At 41.5% G+C, this 19,843-nt stretch overlaps 2 protein-coding genes across 2 annotated transcripts; both read right to left on the bottom strand.

The window, feature by feature from the left end:
- Window positions 1-760: 760 nt before the first annotated feature.
- cdca7b (cell division cycle associated 7b) lies at window positions 761-12,645 on the bottom strand. Its single transcript, XM_078267147.1, has 10 exons — window positions 12,529-12,645; window positions 10,041-10,184; window positions 9,843-9,940; window positions 8,956-9,172; window positions 8,762-8,824; window positions 8,057-8,239; window positions 7,559-7,711; window positions 5,686-5,835; window positions 1,605-1,741; window positions 761-1,185 (listed from the first exon to the last, which is right to left on the bottom strand). Exons 1-10 carry the CDS (start codon window positions 12,544-12,546, stop codon window positions 1,164-1,166), a joined length of 1,185 nt encoding a protein of 394 aa, XP_078123273.1. The 5' UTR covers window positions 12,547-12,645; the 3' UTR covers window positions 761-1,163.
- Window positions 12,646-15,661: 3,016 nt separating this feature from the next.
- Window positions 15,662-16,194, bottom strand: LOC144529005 (galactose-specific lectin nattectin-like). The gene has a single exon (XM_078267919.1). The coding sequence runs from the start codon at window positions 16,139-16,141 to the stop codon at window positions 15,662-15,664; it is 480 nt and encodes a 159-aa protein (XP_078124045.1). The 5' UTR covers window positions 16,142-16,194.
- Between the last annotated feature and the right edge of the window lie 3,649 nt (window positions 16,195-19,843).

The following is a 19,843-nucleotide window of genomic DNA, read 5'->3' as shown; positions in this document are numbered from 1 at the left end:
TGATTTATCCAACACCCCAACTCTACGATCAAAGTGTGACTTCTGAGAGTTCACCACCAGGTCACTCTGACTGCCAGTTTTCAAAAAGAATCATGTAGAAGGCAGCTTATGCATACCTTTGACATGTCACGCCTTTGAAGCACTTCAAAAACACCTAAATCTACAACTTCTTTCTGCACCCTTGGGTGTTTTGTGCAGTTTGGAGGGTATGGTTTGGAGGTTTTATGTAAGGAACTCTCAAAATATCAGAACAAAGACCGATTTTTTTTTACCACTTTGGATGTAAATCCAATTAGTCCATTGGGTTTGAGTTTGATCAAGAAAATCAACCCCAAAATACAAACTCTGGGCTGAAACATTTTCCAGGACCTGTCTGCAGATCTGTATTGCCATAGTGTGAACATACACCCACATTAATCTTGAGTGTGCGCTGTAAGACATTGGAGATTATTGGAGTTCTAATAGACCTTTCTATTTCTCACTCACATTGCATGCCTCATGAAGATCCAGTGTCCCCAGGTTGACCCCTGCCCTGCAGCAATGGTACCTGCCTGGTCATTACATGAGATCAGCTGACTGGCTTAAGAGCAAACAGTTGACCTGGACCTGACCCCACTCACCTGGGGAAATGACACCAGCACACACAACTTTAGTTTAAAATAGTTAGGCTTTTTCTCCTTAAAAGACACAGTTGTCTAGTGTGTGGCACATCCAACAGATAGAAGCCTGTATAAATATACATATTAAAAAACGTGGCAAATTACTCAGAAAATGCCATTCTTTATTAGAATTTACAGTGAACTGACATCAATGCTGTAAAGTAGTTGGTTTATAAAAAGGCTCCTTTTGCTTCCTTAACACAGAAAATAACCATTACATTTGTTAACCCTAGTGAACATCAGGAGTAGAAATATTCAAATGAATGTATTCAACTCAAAACTGAGAACAGACTTTAAAACAACAAAAACATCCCTCAGGATATATAAAACATTAACAGTGTATGTGCCTTATAAGGTGACATAAAAACATGTTTTGCTTCTCTAGTTGGATAAAAGCTAACCTAAAAACATAAAAATGTGCATTAAAATGAGTTCTACGGTACTGTGAAACACAAGAGCCTGCTCCGGGTACTAGCTGTACGAGCAGGTTCTCCTCTCCGGACATTACTGCAGATCCTTCTGAATGCTGCAATGGAGACAAAACAACACATGAGCTTTATCTGCCGTCTCAGTTGGGCTACAACTGGTGATTGTCATTCTTGATTTGTCAGTAATTTTTCCAACTAATCAATGAACACGTCAGTCTAAAATATCAGAAAACAATAAAAAATACACATTGAAATTCAAGTTCATGTATTCAAATGGCTTGTTTTGTCCAACATGCTGTCCAAAACCCAAAAGATATTCAATTTTCAATAATATAAAAAAGAAAAAAAGCATCAATTCTAGTAGATTCTCTTAAGTCAATGCTCATTGCAGAAGCACAGACATTTTCCAACAGTGATTTTACACTGACATGTTCACGTCATGGGACATTGATGTCACAGTTTTAGGGAGATCCCATCCAGGTCTGTAACAGTGTACAGTGAGAATGCGGTGATGTACCTCTCCAGATACTCGTGGACATTGTCGTGGCCATTGTACCGGGCCAATCCCACCAGGCAGCCGGTCGCACAGCGGCCCTCCTTCTTACGACACAGACTGCAGTTACACATGTCTCTGCAGATGGGACACGACCATGTCTACAAAGAAAAAGGTCCAGATTTAATGTGGGTGACCAACCGTGTTGTTACTCTGTTACACAAGTGAACCCATGTTGAGGTTTCATGTTCCTTCCAACCTCAAGTCTTAAACATTTTCAAATCACCTGCCTTTGCTACCTCTGGGAATAAGTACTCGACATATACTCGTGATTTTGTTGTACAAAAAGGCGTGCATTCATAACAAGTAAATACACTGACAAATCGTCATTGTATCTGACAGATTTCTTCTTTAGACAGGATCTTTGTTGGTAAGTGGTCAGTGCTTTTTCACTGCATTCTGTGATAAATGTCCCAAAGTGACACTAGTACTTTGACTCAAAGACAGCAGCTCCCAACTGCAAAGACACAACTTAAACAGGTGCATACAAAAGAAACCATAATACTGTATATCTAATATGTTCTGTAATGTATTATGTTAGCTTCAGCAGCCCCAACTACAACTAATTTAAAAATAGGGAAAAAAAGGGATTTAGTGCATTTTTTGGCAAAATGGAAATTATCACTATATTGACATGTATTCCAGTGAATCATATACAGTGAGAAACATGCTGTCTTCCCTTAGCGACTATTTTTACAGAGGAGTACAGAGGACTGATAGAGAGCTTCGTCACATGGTGCAACAACAATCACCTGAAGCTCTATCAGCAAAACCAATGGGCTTGTGGTAGAATACCAGAAGAACAGGAGGCCCCCTGTCCTGGTTTTCATCCAGGGAGAGAAAGTGAAGAGGGTCGAATCATATCAGTCCTACGGGGTCCAAACCAATAAAAACGGAGTCAAAGTCCATGTATGTGTTGCTTGGCCAATAAAGCGGATTTTAATAGAACACAAAGTTGTAGCAATGACAGTAGACAATGCTTCAAATATGGATGTTGCTGAAAAGAAACTAATTCTAAAATGTGGATGTTTCACACACATGTTCAACCCGTCAGCACATAAGATCTATACAATCACAACAGTGTCAAGATTAGTGTCACTAATTCACCTTATGCCTTCTATTTTTCTTGAATATCCAGTAATTAAGTTGAAGTTTCTGTGGGTGGTGCTCTTTGCTTTGTTCCGCTATGTTGGTTTCCACCTCTTCTGTTGACAACTCAGTTCAGCTTTTACGTTTCAATAACTAGATATCAATCAGCATAACATGCAAACATAGGAGTATTATTTTCCTATGTAAAATCAAGGTAAATATTTATTTTTAGAGGGGAAATCATTAAAATGACACAACACGACAGCATAACAAAGCAGGGTAAAAAGAGAAAAATAACATCAAAATATCATTGTATACATTCCATGACAGCTTATTTAAGCTTATCAATGTTGTTCCTGACCACGTCATTACCCCAGTTGTGAATGATAGTACTTTTACTTTTCCATCCATCCATCTTCATCCGCTTATCCGGGGTCGGGTCGCGGGGGTAGCAGCTCCAGCAGGGGACCCCAAACTTCCCTTTCCCGGGCCACATTAACCAGCTCCGACTGGGGGATCCCGAGGCGTTCCCAGGCCAGGTTAGAGATATAATCCCTCCACCTAGTCCTGGGTCTCCCCCGAGGCCTCCTCCCAGCTGGACGTGCCTGGAACACCTCCCTAGGGAGGCGCCCAAGGGGCATCCTTACCAGATGCCCGAACCACCTCAACTGGCTCCTTTCGACGCAAAGGAGCAGCGGCTCTACTCCGAGCTCCTCACGGATAACTGAGCTTCTCACCCTATCTCTAAGGGAGACGCCAGCTACCCTCCTGAGGAAACCCATTTTCGGCCGCTTGTACCCTGGATCTTGTTCTTTCGGTCATGACCCAGCCTTCATGACCATAGGTGAGGTAGGAACAAAAACTGACCAGTAGATTGAGAGCTTTGCCTTCTGGCTCAGCTCTCTTTTTCGTCATAACGGTGCGATAAATTGAATGTAATACCGCACCTGCTGTGCCGATTCTCCGACCAATCTCCCGCTCCATTGTCCCCTCACTCGCGAACAAGACCCCCAAGGTACTTGAACTCCTTCACTTGGGGTAAGGACTCATTCCCTACCTGGAGAAGGCACTCCATCGGTTTCCTGCTGAGAACCATGGCCTCCGATTTAGAGGTGCTGATCCTCATCCCAGCCGCATCACACTCGGCTGCGAACCGATCCAGTGAGTGCTGAAGGTCACAGGCCGATGATGCCATCAGGACCACATCATCTGCAAAAAAGCAGCGATGAGATCCCCAGCCCACCGAACTGCAACCCCTCTCCACCCCGACTACGCCTCGATATCCTGTCCATAAATACTACAAACAGGATTGGTGACAAAGCGCAGCCCTGGCGGAGGCCAACTCTCACCTGAAAGCGAGTCCGACTTACTGCCGAGAACCCGGACACAGCTCTCGCTTTGGTCGTACAGAGATTGGATGGCCCTGAGAAGGGACCCCCTCACCCCGTACTCCCGCAGCACCTCCCACAGTATCTCCCGGGGCACCCGGTCATACGCCTTCTCCAGATCCACAAAACACATGTAGACTGGTTGGGCATACTCCCAGGCTCCCTCCAGGATCCTTGCGAGAGTAAAGATCTGGTCCGTTGTTCCACGACCAGGACGGAATCCGCATTGTTCCTCTTCAACCTGAGATTCGACTATCGACCGAACCCTCCTTTCCAGCACCTTGGAGTAGACTTTACCGGGAGGCTGAGAAGTGTGATACCCCTGTAATGGGCACACACCCTCTGGTCCCCCCTTTTTTTAAAAGGGGAACCACCACCCCGGTCTGCCACTCCTTAGGCACCGTCCCAGACTTCCCACGCAATGTTGAAGGCGTGTCAACCAAGACAACCCCTCCACACCCAGAGCTTTAAGCATTTCTGGACGGATCTCATCAATTCCTGGGGCTTTGCCACTGTGGAGTTGTTTAACTACCTCAGCAACCTCCACCAGGGAAATTGATGCCAATCCCCCCTCATCCTCCAGCTCTGCCTCTACCATAGAGGGCGTATTAGTCGGATTTAGGAGTTCCTCAAAGTGCTCCTTCCACCGCCCTATTACCTCCTCAGTTGAGGTCAACAGCGTCCCATCCTTACTGTACACAGCTTGGATGGTTCCCCGCTTCCCCCCTCCTGAGGTGGCGAACGGTTTTCCAGAAGTACCTTGGTGCCAACCGAAAGTCCTTCTCCATGTCTTCTCCGAACTTCTCCCACACACGCTGCTTTGCCTCTTTCACGGCAGAGGCTGCAGCCCTTCGGGCCCTTCGGTACCTTGCAACTGCCTCCGGAGTCGTCTGGGATAACATATCCCGGAAAGACTCCTTCTTCAATCGGACGGCTTCCCTGACCACCGGTGTCCACCACGGTGTTCGTGGGTTACCGCCCCTTGAGGCACCTAAGACCCTAAGACCACAGCTCCTCACCGCAGCTTCAGCAATGGAAACTTTGAACATTGTCCACTCGGGTTCAATGCCCCCAGCCTCCACAGGGATGCACGAAAAGCTCCGCCGGAGGTGTGAGTTGAAAGTCTGTCGGACAGGGGCCTCCTCCAGACGTTCCCAATTTACCCGCACTACCCGTTTGGGCTTACCAGGTCTGTCCAGAGTCTTCCCCCACCCCCTGACCCAACTCACCACCAGATGGTGATCGGTTGACAGCTCCGCCCCTCTCTTCACCCGAGTGTCCAAAACATATGGCCTCAGATCAGATGAAACGATTATAAAATCGATCATTGACCTTTGGCCTAGGGTGCTCTGGTACCAACTTTTCCTGTTACATATTATTTGCTTTTAATTGTTCCTTCAGTAGGATTTGTTTTTTTTAATATAAAGTGACAAGATCCAAAAACAAATGAATGAATAAATACATAAATAAATAAAAGACAGCTAAGTTCAGTCTCGGACGAACCCACATTTACCAAATCGAAAGTGAGAGAAATGGAGAATTAAACATTTGCATGTGTTAGCACTGACCGGGTCGAGCAGCACATCGCGTACGTCCTCTCCGTAGCGGTTCTTTAGGCACGGCCCACAGAACTGACCTTTGGCCCCTACACAGAAACCACTGCGACACACCGTCTTGGTGTCCAGAGTCTTCTGTCTGCACTGGTGACATGAGCTGCCCTGGAAGAATAACAAACACACACACATGCACAGTAAAGAACCACACTAAGCCAGGTCACCTGACAGCAGTGTTCTAGTCAAGACCACCTAAACCGAGACAAAGTCATTACCAAGACCAGAGAGTATCAAGACCGAGACAAGACCAAGACCAGACCAAACAACTGAAACATACAGAATATATACAACTAGCTAATATTTGCTGAATCCCTTTGGGTGAGGGGTGAAGAGATTTCTGGAGAGTTTTGTTATAGAGGCAGATCAATAACTTTAGCTAGCTAGGGTCACTCACACCTACCTTCCTTACTTAGTGCAGATAAAAAAATGTAGGTGGTCCCAGCTGTGTCAGTTAGTGTTACATTGCAGAATTTACACCCCGCTGTGTGTTTTCTTTTAGATGTTGTTTTGCAAATAAACTATTTCAAAAATTAAATGTAAAAAATAAAATGTTATTACCGACGATTTGGCTGACATCTCCTAGACAGCCAGAGATTCTTCTCCTATCACCTACATTTACTTTTGGAGTGTGTGTGTTAAGGGGGGGGGGGGGGGGGAGAACGGGGGTCAACAGTAACACATGTCAAACTAGAAATGAGTCAAGTTATTGGTTACATTTGAAGCAGGACGTTTTACATCCAATCACAGTAATGATGTTAAAGTGATGGTTCAGAGTAATTTCACCCTAGGCTGCTTTGCACCTTGACCTCGAGCCAAACAGCCTCCCATAAGCTTTTTTTCCCCTTGTTATAACGTTGGTTGAGTTAGTGTTATCAGCTGGTTAGCTTAGTGCAGGCGCTAATGGATCCACGTTTGTATCTCGTAAATTACCCCACTAATAATGCCCGGAATGATACCAAACTTCTACAGTAGTACAAATAGTTTCTTTACTTATAAAACGAGGCATTAGAAAGTTTGTAACTATACCAGAAGTATATTTAAATAACACTTGCCTGATGGAAATTCCTCTCGGCTGCTACAGCGCTATGGCACGAGATCACGCACAGAGCACAACATCTATTGCTTTTAAACCACAGCCGGGATATATACAACTGTGTGGCATCTTGTCCTATCGCCTCATGCTGCAGTAGCTGCTTCTGCTGTTCACTCGCTTCTTGATTCTTCTTTACCAGTAGTCTCTTCTGGCAATAGATGTTATGCTCCGTGCGTGATCTCGCTGTAGCAGCCGAGGGGAGTTTCCATCAGGCAAGTGTTATTTAAATATACTTCTGGTGTAGTTACAAACTTTCTAATGCCTCGTTTTATAAGTAACGAAACTATTTGTACTATTGTAGAAGTTTGGTATCATTCCAGGTATTATTAGTGGGGTAATTTACGAGATACAAAACGTGGATCCATTAGCGCCTGCACTAAGCTAACCAGCTGATAACACTAACTCAACCAACGTTATAACAAGGGAAAAAAGATTATGGGAGGCTGTTTGGCTCGAGGTCAAGGTGCAAAGCAGCCTAGGGTGAAATTACTCTGAACCATCACTTTAACACATGAATCAGACGACGCACAGGCAATTTAGTGATGACCCTGCAGTTGTGGTCTTGAAATAAAATCCTGAGTCCTCTTCATCCGAGACCGAGTACAAATGTGGTGGATTCCGAGACCTTCAAAAAGTGGTCTTAAGACCAAGAGCGGTCTCGAGTACTACAACACTGCCTGACAGTATAGTACAGTAAAAAGAGCACCAAATAGGTAAAGGCCTGATGTGACTCACGTTCTCCTTGTCCCAGATCTTGTCTTTGTTGCGGTACGCTACGTTGTCCAGGTCTTCTTTGGTGATCTCGTCAACTGACCTCACGTCATACTGGCTCCTCCTGGAGCTGTGGCTCTTCCTCCTTTTCTTTTTCTCCCCGACTTCTTCGTCCACCTGCCCAATCACAACCAAATAATAATTGCACTCTTCTATATATTTTTTTAAACATTTAATTTGTAGAAAGAGATTAACGTTGACTAGATACCTAACTGGTGACTGTAATTGTGTATTTTGAGTACACGAATGACATCTGGCTAAAAAGAGTGTCAGTCTGTTTAATAAAAAAAGATAGAAATATAACATCAACACAAAATGTAAGTATCTGATTTCCAGCATATTTATGTACGATTAGAGCACATCCTTGCTATTACAGTATACAGTGCATTTACAGAACAGATGACAGATAATAAAGAAATTCTCAATAAAAAACCTTCCATATTAATGAAGTACTTTTTCTACCTCCACCAGTCTCCTGATGTCTATAGTCCTGGGGCTTCTGTGGGTTAGTGGCTCGCTCTTTTCCTCCACTGCAAAGTTCTCAGGAGGACGAGCCTTACGCGACGGGTTCCTCCTTTCTGACCCCATCTCTGGTTCAAACTTGCGTTTCCGTGGCGTCGCTTTCTCCGGCGCACGCTTTTTCTTCTGTAAACATAAAACAAACAGTTAACAAATCAGAACAGTAAAAAAAAAAAAACACAAAAACAGCACGCTGTTTTTACAAAAACATCTTACCTTGATTATGTAAGTGTAGTTTGTAACATGCATCATTAATATTATCATCATCATCATCAGACCTGCATCCACAGCTCTCCTTTCAACTACTGTTTAACAAGCGTCTGACATGTGTCAACTTTGCTATGAAAAGGTAAATAAAAGTTACTAGAATATTAATGAACAAACTAGCAACTTCTAGCAACTTCTAGCAATTACAGCCATGCAATTAGTTCTACTTGATCACAAACATACGTGAGTTTTTTCTTTCATTTTTTATGTCGGAGTAAAAATAAGAAAGCATATAAGTGACACGAGATGGATGGCACCATCACCGAAGTAAACACAACAAAAATAAACAACACAAAATAACACATTTATTTTATTGTAGCATTGTTTGCGTCTTGCGTTGTTCTAGATGCATTTCATTTTGGTGCTAGTGCGTATACTCACTTGAGGGGTGGTGGGTGGAGTAAGGTCAGCTATGGTGCTCAGATTAGCAAACAGCTTAGCCAGCTGAAAGACAACAACAGAGAAGACCAGAGTCAAAAGGACATGACACAAAGGGGGAACTTTTAGTATTAAATACAGATCCCACAGCGTGTCAGAATATGGAGAAAACACAAAAGGTTGTAAGGGTTCATTACCATGGCCTTGTTTTCCTGGATGTTCTTGTCTCGTTTCCGTAGGCTCTGAGTCAAGACCTCCTCTTTGTCTTCTTCCTCCTCCTCCTCCTCATCCTGCTGCTGCTTCATCATCTGCCTTCCTCGGACTCTTTGAGAAGGAGGAGTTTCTTTGACTGGCTTTTTGACATTTTTCTCTTGCAGTTTCTGTTTGGGGGTAGACAGTCTTTTGACGGGAAACCTGAGGAGCAACATTAGATCAGATCCTTTTTTCCATCAATGGAGAATCAACACAATTGTCATGAAACAGGTCTGTGTCTCCGACAGTCCTTTGTATAGTTGGGCTGGCAATAGGATGAATACAGTGGATAAAAGCAGTAAGATGAATCGATGCACAATTCACTTTTATTGGGCCATACCACTAAAATGAGTGTCTTAATATTTCTGTCAGATGGTCAGGATTCAAGCTGTCAAATGTGACGCAAATAATTAACCTCATGAGTAGTTACATTGGTACTGGCAATAAGAGGCTTCATTAACTCAAACCCTTTGTCTCTTCAAGATACATCATGTGGGTTTATGTTGCATTTAAATGCTTTGTAAACCAGTGTATATACACTACAGTCCTGTGAACAAGACACACCCCCACCACATCAAATATATCAGATTCTTTGTTTATGTTAAAGCACTAAACAACATCTAGACATAAACAAACAGCAAACTTCGACAGAAATCTAGGGGTTTCAACATACTGAGATACAGTGATCATCTTTAGGTTAACTAAAAAGGTGCAGCAACTATCTGTTTGCTTATTTACCAATTCACACACACACACACACACACACACACACACACACACACACACACACACACACACACACACACACACACACACACACACACACACACACCTCAGGGCAACTAAAAGACTCTTCCTCTTTTGTGGAGCGGCATCCTCGCCATCAGAGTAGAAGCCTGTGTCCACATCGCTGTCCTCTGAATCCACCATCTGGAGAATTAAACAGAGAAAAGCTTTTAGTCTGGTGCTCTAGCTGCGGTATTGCACACATTTTCATCAAACATTACAGCCTACAATAAACGTTTCATACCTTGGTCTTTAGCCGTTTGTTAAAAGATCGTCTGTCCTCTTCTTCCTCCTCTTCGCTGAAACCTTCAAACTCCTCCTCACTGTCCGACTGGCTGAACAGACGAGCCAGCTCAGCAGTGATGAACTTAGATTTGAAACATGGAGCCTGTTGGCAGACATATCAAGAGTCATATTAAACTAGGTTTTTGTCAATGAGTGGGTCCCCATTTTGTTTATCTTGTGCACATACAAGCAAGCACGCCATACAGACAGTCAAGCTATTTCACTAATCAAGGTGGCAGTAACAAGGAAAGATTTGGTAAAAAGGGGCCACAAAAGACTGCAAGCTAGTAAACATGGGTGAAAAAATGCTGGATTTAAAAAAAAAAATAAATAAATCAGCTTTGCAGAGGTTTTATGAGGAAGGAAATGCAACCACAACTTTTGTTTACAGAAAATCTCCACAGCAGAGCTGCACGATATGATAAAAATATCTAATTGCGATTATTTTGACTGATATTGCGATAGGATTCGTGATATTGGAGGGAATGATCGTTTTTGCATCATTATTCTCATTTTCATTGAAAATTATTAACATTGAAAGAAATTAAAATGATTATAGTGTGATTTTTTTTTTTTTGGGTACAGGATCTGTACCAAACAAAGATTTTTTTCTGTAGTCTGTAGGATAGGATTTGTAGGATGGGACATCTCTGCAGCACCACAATACTTCATTCAGAACGGTTTGACACATATTTTGCCATTAACAAATATTGCGCCCCCCTGCGATTTGGATACTGCACTAGTCCATATTGCGATTTCGATACAATTGCGATTAATTGTGCAGCCCTACTCCACAGGACAGGTTCTTAGATCAAGTTTTTACACTCTACACCAGAGGGAGCGCCATTCCACCAGCGGACATCCTTGGTCACTAGGTGAATGCTGTGAGAACAATGAATTTAGTTCAGCTGTCACTGTGTAGCTTGACAGGATAACCAGAGCAGAGAGTGGCTGTTATTGAAGTAAAAGTATCTTCTTGAATTGATGTTGGCAGTTACAAAACTAAACCCAAGGACATCCTTATCACTACAGGCATGTGCAACTTCTCAGCCATGGCAGGGAGGGAGATTTAAGACCAATGACAAAGTTAAGTGGAAAAGGAATTGACTTCACTTCCTCATTGTTTGGGGTCGAACAGCTCCCAATGCTGCATGTGTAATAAATAAATAAATAAATAAATAAATATGAATTCAACCATTTTTTCCCTTCACATATTTTTTTTTTTCTAATTTAAAACCAAATATGTAGAAAAGTCTGAAGTGTAACCTCCACTATTTGGGCGTGACCATTTCATGAAGGTAATAAATACAGAAATGACATCACAGCAACTATTTCACAAATAAGGAAATATCTGTTATATGAGCTATGCATGAATATATTTGGGTGGAATTTTGCTGTCCGCTTAAAAGTACTGCTCACATCATCACAGATACAGACCATATAAAAACTCATTGTATTTAACCTGATTTTTACAGCATGGAAAAAGAGACATAAAAAAGAACTAATTTATAATTGTATAATTTGTAGCAGGCTTTATAAACAGGTCATCAGTTTGCAATCATCTAAAGCTATTTTTTCTTAATGTTAAACAGTTATATTGAACATATTTGTTTCTGTATTTATTGTTTATTTTATATTAATGTTTAAGGCAAATTTCTGATTCTGAAAATCTCGTAAAATAAGGTAAGGTTGTGACATATCAAGCTGATGAAACAATGTTAAGTATGGTATGGTTTTTTTGAGCTGTTAAAGAGGGCACAGGGTCCCGAAGATCACAAACACAATATATGGTTAACGGTAAGTGTTTACATGTTATTTTTTCATGGCCACTTATGACAACCGTGTACTTGACCAGTCTTTGACAAATATGTGCATGCAAGACTGTCATTAGTATTGTGTAAAACAGAGTCAATGCAGTTGATGTCCCAGGTCCCACTCTGCTGATCCATCCCCTCTAGACACAGGGATGTTGACCTCTGACCTTCCAAGAGAAGGGAGACGAATGTACCCACCTACCCCAGTTCCTTGAAAAACATGCACTCCTTAATTTAGATCATCTTACAGTTCAGGCATTTAGCCAATATATAAAAGGTCACCTGCCCATTGGTGTGAAGCAGCTCACGTGTAAGCTAGCTAGCTAGTTAACCAGGTCAAAACAAAGACTTAAGACAAGTTTTGTAAATTGCGTTCAAGACAGGCAGGATGTCTGGGTTACAAAACTGAACTAGCTAACGTTACAGCCAAAAAAAACAAATCACCTTATTCGGAGAAAGATATAAATGCATCTTTACAATGAAGCAGACTCAGGCCCAGGCCAACAACGTTAACGTTAAGTTAACGGACGCTGTTAACAATGGTCTTCATTTTGAATGATTATGACTTTTCTTCACCACAAAAGACAACGTGGAAAGAAGAACTACATTTACACGTACTGCTCTGCCGCTTACCTTTGACGTGAGGGTCATTTTTTTCTGTTTTGCTGCAATTTCCCGTCCAGTAGAAAGTTTTGTCTTGTAAAATGAAAACCAATGAGTAGAGAGAGGTACGTTTAAAAATGAACCACTAGAGAAGTCCGGTCTTTGCAAAAGTAGGGGTTTTCTTGTTGCTGTGCTTATACATTAGTTTGTAGTTAAGTCCAATTATTGTAATTTTAAAACTAATATTATGGCTGTGTGATTTGAAAGAGTATTTGCTCAATTGTAATTAAAGATGTAGCCTATCTCTCTTTATCTTTAGGAGTAGTCTTTCTTCTACGTCTCCCCCGCACTCACAGTGGTGCAGTCCATCCTTTCGCGCGAAAACTGCATATGGGCGTGGCACTCCAGGAGACTCCTGTTGTCCTCATAGACATGTCTATGGTTGTCCCTACAGCCAAAGAATTACGGGCTTTGCTACAGCCCCTCTTCTTCTTCTCTTTGAGTTCTTTTGTAATCATAGTATCAAATTACACTGTACTTTTATCTTTGTGAAATGTTGATATATGCTCCTTATCTAGGCTACTCCACTACATTTCAGTTGTATAGCCTACTTTTTATTACACTACATGTAAGCTATTTATGATGTATAGTTATTATTTACTTTGCAGATTAAGATTACATATGATCAGTTCATGACACATGATGTGTTGATCTACCCAGTATTTAAAGTAGAGAGTAATCAATTTCCCCAGTAATAGTTTAGTCTATGAAATGCCAAAAAAAAAGTTTGAAAAGAAAGAAAGAAAATTGCACGTCACAATTATTTCAGAGGTGACTAGATACCATGGTGATCTGATATCGGTACACAATAATGCATCAGCAACAACAACATTATATATCCATCCACTTATGTATCCAACCGCTTATCCTGGGTCGGGTCGCGGGGGCAGCAGCTCCAGCAGGGGACCCCAAACTTCTGTTTCCCGAGCTACATTAGCCAGCTCTGACTGGGGGATCCCGAGGCGTTCCCAGGCCTTGGGATCCCCCAGTCAGAGCTGGTTGGCTCGGAAAAGGAAAGTTTGGGGTCCCCTATTGCTCCCACAACCCAACCACGGATAAGTGGATGAAGATGGATGGATTGATGGCTGGATGGACAGACAGGGCCAGGCTAGCTGTTTCACCCTGCTTGCTAAGCTAAGCTAACAGACTGCTGGTTGTAGCTTTATACTTAATGGACACATTTTAAAGTGCTATCAATCTTCTCATCTAATCCTTGGTGAATAAGAGAGAAGGTATTTCCCAAAATGTCAAACTTTTGCTTTAATATGTTTAATTATGAGGTGGAGTGCCTCAATAGGATTTAGGCCTATTAAGGATTTCCCTAACATAGGCTAATTGTATTCCTGGAAGTGTGCAGAGGGCTTTGAGAGCTTTTGATCTTCATATTAGAAAATAAAAATATACATTGCTAAAACTAGGGGAGAGGAGGCTTGGGTTATGACCTGAGTATTTCCAAAAGTGTGGCCCCGCTACTTAATGTCTGTTGTATCATTTTCCAAGGGCACGCTGCTAGATTGACAATTAACACAGCACCTGCATCACACCAAGCCTAGCTATGCTGTTTGTCTCAGTCTCCTCATTACCAATTCAACCCTCCACTGTTGTTTAGTTGTCAGAAGCCTGCTGGGTAAAATACCCGTCAGTATGACTGCAAAATAATAGGGGTTAGCAGTGTCATGAAACCATATTGCTGCAAAGCATGTCTAAACCACCACTGACCAGAACGCCCCACTATGGCAGGGAGTGTTTTCCACTTCTCTTCACAGTTCATGCCAGCTTAAATCAGCGGAGATGAGACAGAGGCAGCTGTTTACACATTGCAAAATGATTTTGCCTTCTCCTCCACTGCCACCACAAACTCTCCACAACTAGTCTTTCAAATTGCAACGGATCTTCTTTTTTCTAATTTACTGCTTCTCTTAGTTTTTCACTTTTCCCTGTAAATCATCCTTTAGGTTTATCTTTTGGTAGGTATATACTGCATTTACCTGTGTATCACGTAGACTACACCACTGGTCCACCGTCCACCAGCTACATGCTGGCCTGATAATCATTTATTTTCTATGAATTTCTGAACAAAGACGTGGGTGGTAATTCATAGGTCTGGAACCAGGCTAGTTTTATGCTCCTACTTTACTACTCTTTTACTCCATGTTCACATGTCTGAATGCAGTCTACAGTATATGCTCAATCCTTTCTATTTCTCTTTCCTTCAGCCCTCCTCCCATTTGACCCTCTAGCCATTTCTCTCCATAACTATATCACCCAGACTGTATTTGACAAATCTGTCTATTTCTTTTTTTACTACATTTTACTACATCATTTTATCAGAGTATTGTGTGGTGTTCGGATTGAGGACTACAGATGCATTCAGTGGTGTGGTTTCTCCCTTTGCCACTTGTCACTTATGCTGAAACTGGTCATTTCACTATCGTATAATGTCTGACATTTTTTCGCACAGAAACGCCAGTTGAGGCGGTTGCATGTGATGTAATACTGTATGTTCAAGTTACATTATCATTTGGGTTCATGTCAACATGTTAATAACGTTGAATTTACTTGAGATATTTTGAAGCATTTCCTCCTGTGTTGAAAAGAGACTGTAAGTATTTATGTTGCTCTAAGTCACAGCAGAGGTTTATCAGAAATGAGTACTGTTGTGTACATACATGTCCATGAATAGATAAACATCCTACTGGATAAGTAGTGTCGTGATAATGTCAAATCATTAAACCTGTGTTGTACCCCAATTTAACACACACACACACACACACACACACACACACACACACACACACACAGTGGATAATGGACAGCTGGAGAAGACATGCAACAACAACAACAACAAAATGTAAATACAAACCCGCATGGCATAAAAATCTGCAGATTGAAATGTTATGTTTATTGTATATGATTTAATTTTATTATTATATTTATTATTATTGTTCATTTTGAGATTATCAAAAAAAAATTGAAAATATGTCATTTGATCAACCACTGGAGTTACTTGTGTGAATGTCAAGAAATGACTTCTATACACACATATAAGTGTACATCTGTGTCTTTATTCTGTCATAATGCATGTCAACAGAGCAACAGGTTGCTATGGACAGATTATACGAGATGCACAGACAAAGGGAGACAAGTAGGAACATTCCCAGTCATTCCATTCTGGATAAAAGTTATTCTGACCACAGTTTTGACTTTCAGCACCGTTTGGCTGTCCTGAGCTCCAAAAGACAAAGTTGACTGCGCAACCGTCAGACCACATCCAGCTTCCTTCTTTGTGAATGTCGCTGAGTCCGAACCAGGTATATCCCTCAGCAGGATCAAAGTTCTTAATCAGGGATTTTACAAAATTCTGTTCATCCAGACTGTGGATAGACACCAGGTTGGCTCCTTCTGACACACAGTGAAGTTCTGCATCAGCCCAGGTCATATATGAAGCGACATACTTGTAGCAGCGGTCGTTGAAACTGTACCAGAACATGGGACAGTTGCCACGCTGTAGCTTCACTTGATGGTCGTCTGAAGGAGACACAGCACTCAGAGCCAGCCCAAACAAGAAGAGGAACGAGAGCATGTTGGCTTCTCTCTGTCACAGTAGAAGGATGATGCGTTGTTGTGTTGGTTGAAGTTGATCTGCACCGTTGGATGGGATCGAGCATGAAGGAGACAGGTGACAGGCTGCTTTCTTTTAATTGCTTCAGACAGGGTGTCTGCACTGTTGGCGTGATATCATTGGTCAACTGAACTTGGCAAACACCTTTAGTTGTACACATACACACACAGTATCTGAACATATGTCAAAATTTCATTATGATCTTAGCTTAGTGTTGAATTGATGATGAATATATTGTGGGATAAACATTTCTACTTCATTGCCTTTTACCTCCACAGAGCCTCAGCGAGATAATATTTAAAAAGTGTATGTTTGTTTGAGTGTTTACTGCTCAAGTCCTGCCTGCTGCCTCAGTTACATACACTTAATGTGAACTTTATGCTGCTCTAACTCATAACAATGTGATTTAACTATCATAACTGAGTGTGTAGTAAATGTTGAGTTTTAGATATCCACATGCTGGTTAGTGTACTTGTGATTACAGCAGGTGTTACACCTCTGCTGTTGCCATATATATCTAATACACAGATACTGGGACACTTAATACAAACGTTATGCTGCTCTAACTCACAACAGTTTGATTTAACTATCTATACTATAAGTGAGTGTGTAGTAAATGTTGAGTAATGTGTAGGCCTATTTAATTAGATAATCACATGCTGGACAGTGTACTTGTGATTACAGCAGGTGTTACACCTGTGCTGTTCTCATATTTATCTAATACACAGATACTGGAACAGACATGGAAAAACACTTTAATAAATCGGAGAACCTATCTATGTATGTTTGTGCGTCTGTCTTTAAAATATCTCATGAACCTTCATCCAATCTACTTTACACTTGGGTTCCTGGGTATCCAATGAACTTGGGGTTTTGAATTTGGAGCAGTTTGGACAGCATTGGATATTGGATGTTAATAAACTGTGAATAAAACTATACAACCGCATAATACAGGTTAAGGAAAGAATTGACAACAAAATAAAAACTGCAGTGCAAAAGACGTCACGTAGACGCCACACACAGCACGTTCTGTACGACGCTCTGTACAGCAGCGACTTCGACTGCGGTTCAGTTTTTGCTGCTTCCAATGTTTCATAATAGCTGGATACCAACCAAACTTTTTCATTACTTTCTGGGGTACGAGCAGATAGCTTACACACACAGGCAAACACTTCCAGTTGTACACGACTACACAGTATCTGAACATGAGCCACGAAAGACCACAAGCTCAGTTGGAGATGTCACATAACACCTAATAATTTATTAATTTCAGTCAAATGTTGACATAGTAAAATGCCAGAGGTAGAACAAGAAAAAGGGAGTCAGGCAAGTTTGGTATATTTTCACCATATCCAATTATCATAGCCAGTTATGATCAAAATAAATTGTATGTAAATTGTCAGGAGACAAGGGATCACAGAACTGTATGATTGACTTTGAGGCTGGATTCATGAGCTTAGTAATAAACAATAACATATTTTCTGCATACAGTTCAGTTTTACACAGAATAGATCTTATTTGGATTCCTGTGACTTCTAATGGCTTCGGCTAGCAGTTCAAAGGCTAGCCCAAAAATCAGCGGGTATATACAGTGGGTATAGGAAAGAATCACCCTCCTTTAAAATAATCACATTTTGTTGCTTTGCAGCCTGAAATGAAGACAGACACAGTTTTTGTTTCATTCAGCTGTATTTACTCAGTGCAACTTATATCATCCAAGTGAAAGATATAACACCAACATGTCAGAAAAAAATAAATAAAAAAAACATAATTACTGAGTTGGAAAAAGGATCACCCCCTTGTTTCAGTATTTTGTTGAACCACCTTTTGCTTTAATTACAGCCTTTAGTCTGTTGGGATATGTCTCTGCTAACTTTGCACATCTAGACGTTGCAATATTTGACCACTCTTCTTTGAAAAACTGCTCAAGTTCAGTTAAATTTCATGGTGACCGTTTGTGGACTGCTGTCTTCAAGTCATTCCACAGATTTGCAATGGGGTTTAAGTCTGGGCTCTGACTAGGCCATGCAAGGACATTCACCTTTTCCTCCTTCAACCACTGTGTGGTCAGTTTTGCTGTGTGCTTTGGGTCATTGTCATGTTGGAAGGTAAATCTTCTTCCCATTGACAACTTTCTGGCAGAGAACAGCAGATTTTCCTCAAGAATTTGACAGTATTTTGCCCCATCCATTTTTCCTTCTATCCTGACAAGTGCTCCAGTCCCTGCTGCAGAGAAACAACCCCATAACATGATATTACCACCTCCATGCTTTACTGTAGGAATGGTGTTATTTGGATGGTGAGCTGTATTGGATTTCCGCCAGACATATCGTTTGGCGTTGAGGCCAAATAATTCAATTTTAGTCACATCTGACCATAACACCTTTTTCCACGTGGCCTTAGAATCTTCAAGGTGCGTTTTGGCTAAAGCTCAGTCATGACTGCATGTGGCCTTTCTTAAGGAGTGGCTTTTTTTCTTGCAACCCTCCCATACAAGCCACATTTGTGGAGAATTTGTGATATTGTTGTCACACGTTTACTACGTTTAAAGTGGCGGGCTTGAAGTTGTGAGGAACAAAATCTTTTAGTGGAAAGTATTTTGAACTTGAATCTTTACCAAAAATTAAACAATCTATTTTATTCAGGAGTAGTTATATATGAGAAAGTACATACACTCACAAATTTGTATCTTTATGAAGATTTGACAGGGCAGCTGTGGCTCAGGGGTAAGCGCTGTTGCGTACCAATCGGAAGATTGGTGGTTCGATCCCTGGACCTGCAGTCCCATGTCGAAGTGTCCTTGGGCAAGACACTAAACTGCCACTGAACCCTGAATTGCTCCCAATTGGAGTGTAGATGTGTGAGAATGTTTATCTGATGAGCAGGTGGCACCTTGTACGGCAGCCAGTGTATAAATGGTTCCTGTATTATGTAAAAGTGCTAGAGTAGTCGTTAAGACTAGAAAGGGGCAACATTTATATAAAGACAGCCCATTTACATTTGATGCATTACTAGAGCAACAAGTGGAAAGTCACTGAACTTAAACTCAGGACAAATTATGTACTATGCACAAAAAGGTGGTCTTTGAGAACACAAGCAATCATTCCATTTCACATCTGGGCCAAAGTTGTTATGTCTAACATGTGGCGACATGCGTGTAGCAGCGGCAGTTGAAGCTATACCTGGACATGGGACAGGTGCCACGCTGATGGCCGTCTGAAGGAGACACAGCACCCAGAGCCAGACCAAACAAAAAGAGGAACGAGAGCATGTTGGTGTCAGAGTCTAAGTCTTTGGAGTATCTGATCTGCACTGTTTGAGGTTGTCAAGAATCTTGCAGAGATGGTTGAAAGGCCACTTTCTTTCTTATTTCTTTTCCAGATAGGGTGTCTGCACTTTTGAGGTGATATCATTGGTCAGATGCACTTGGCAAACACTTTGAGTTGTACACAACTACACAGTATCTGAACATGAGCCAAGAAAGACCACAAGCTCACATGGAGATGTCACATAAAACCTATAATTTATTAATTTCAGTCAAATGTTGACATAGTAAAACACCCCTTTAGAAAAGACATGTGGCTCCAGCTGTCAGAAGGTTGAGTGGACACGAGGGGAGACGTATTGCTTTGTGGTAGACTTTTTTACAACTGATAAATAATT

Source organism: Sander vitreus, chromosome 14, assembly GCF_031162955.1.
Source record: "Sander vitreus isolate 19-12246 chromosome 14, sanVit1, whole genome shotgun sequence".
Taxonomy (NCBI): domain Eukaryota; kingdom Metazoa; phylum Chordata; class Actinopteri; order Perciformes; family Percidae; genus Sander; species Sander vitreus.
The sequence above is the reverse complement of the archived record's forward strand: the minus strand, read 5'-3'. Positions and strand labels throughout refer to the sequence as shown.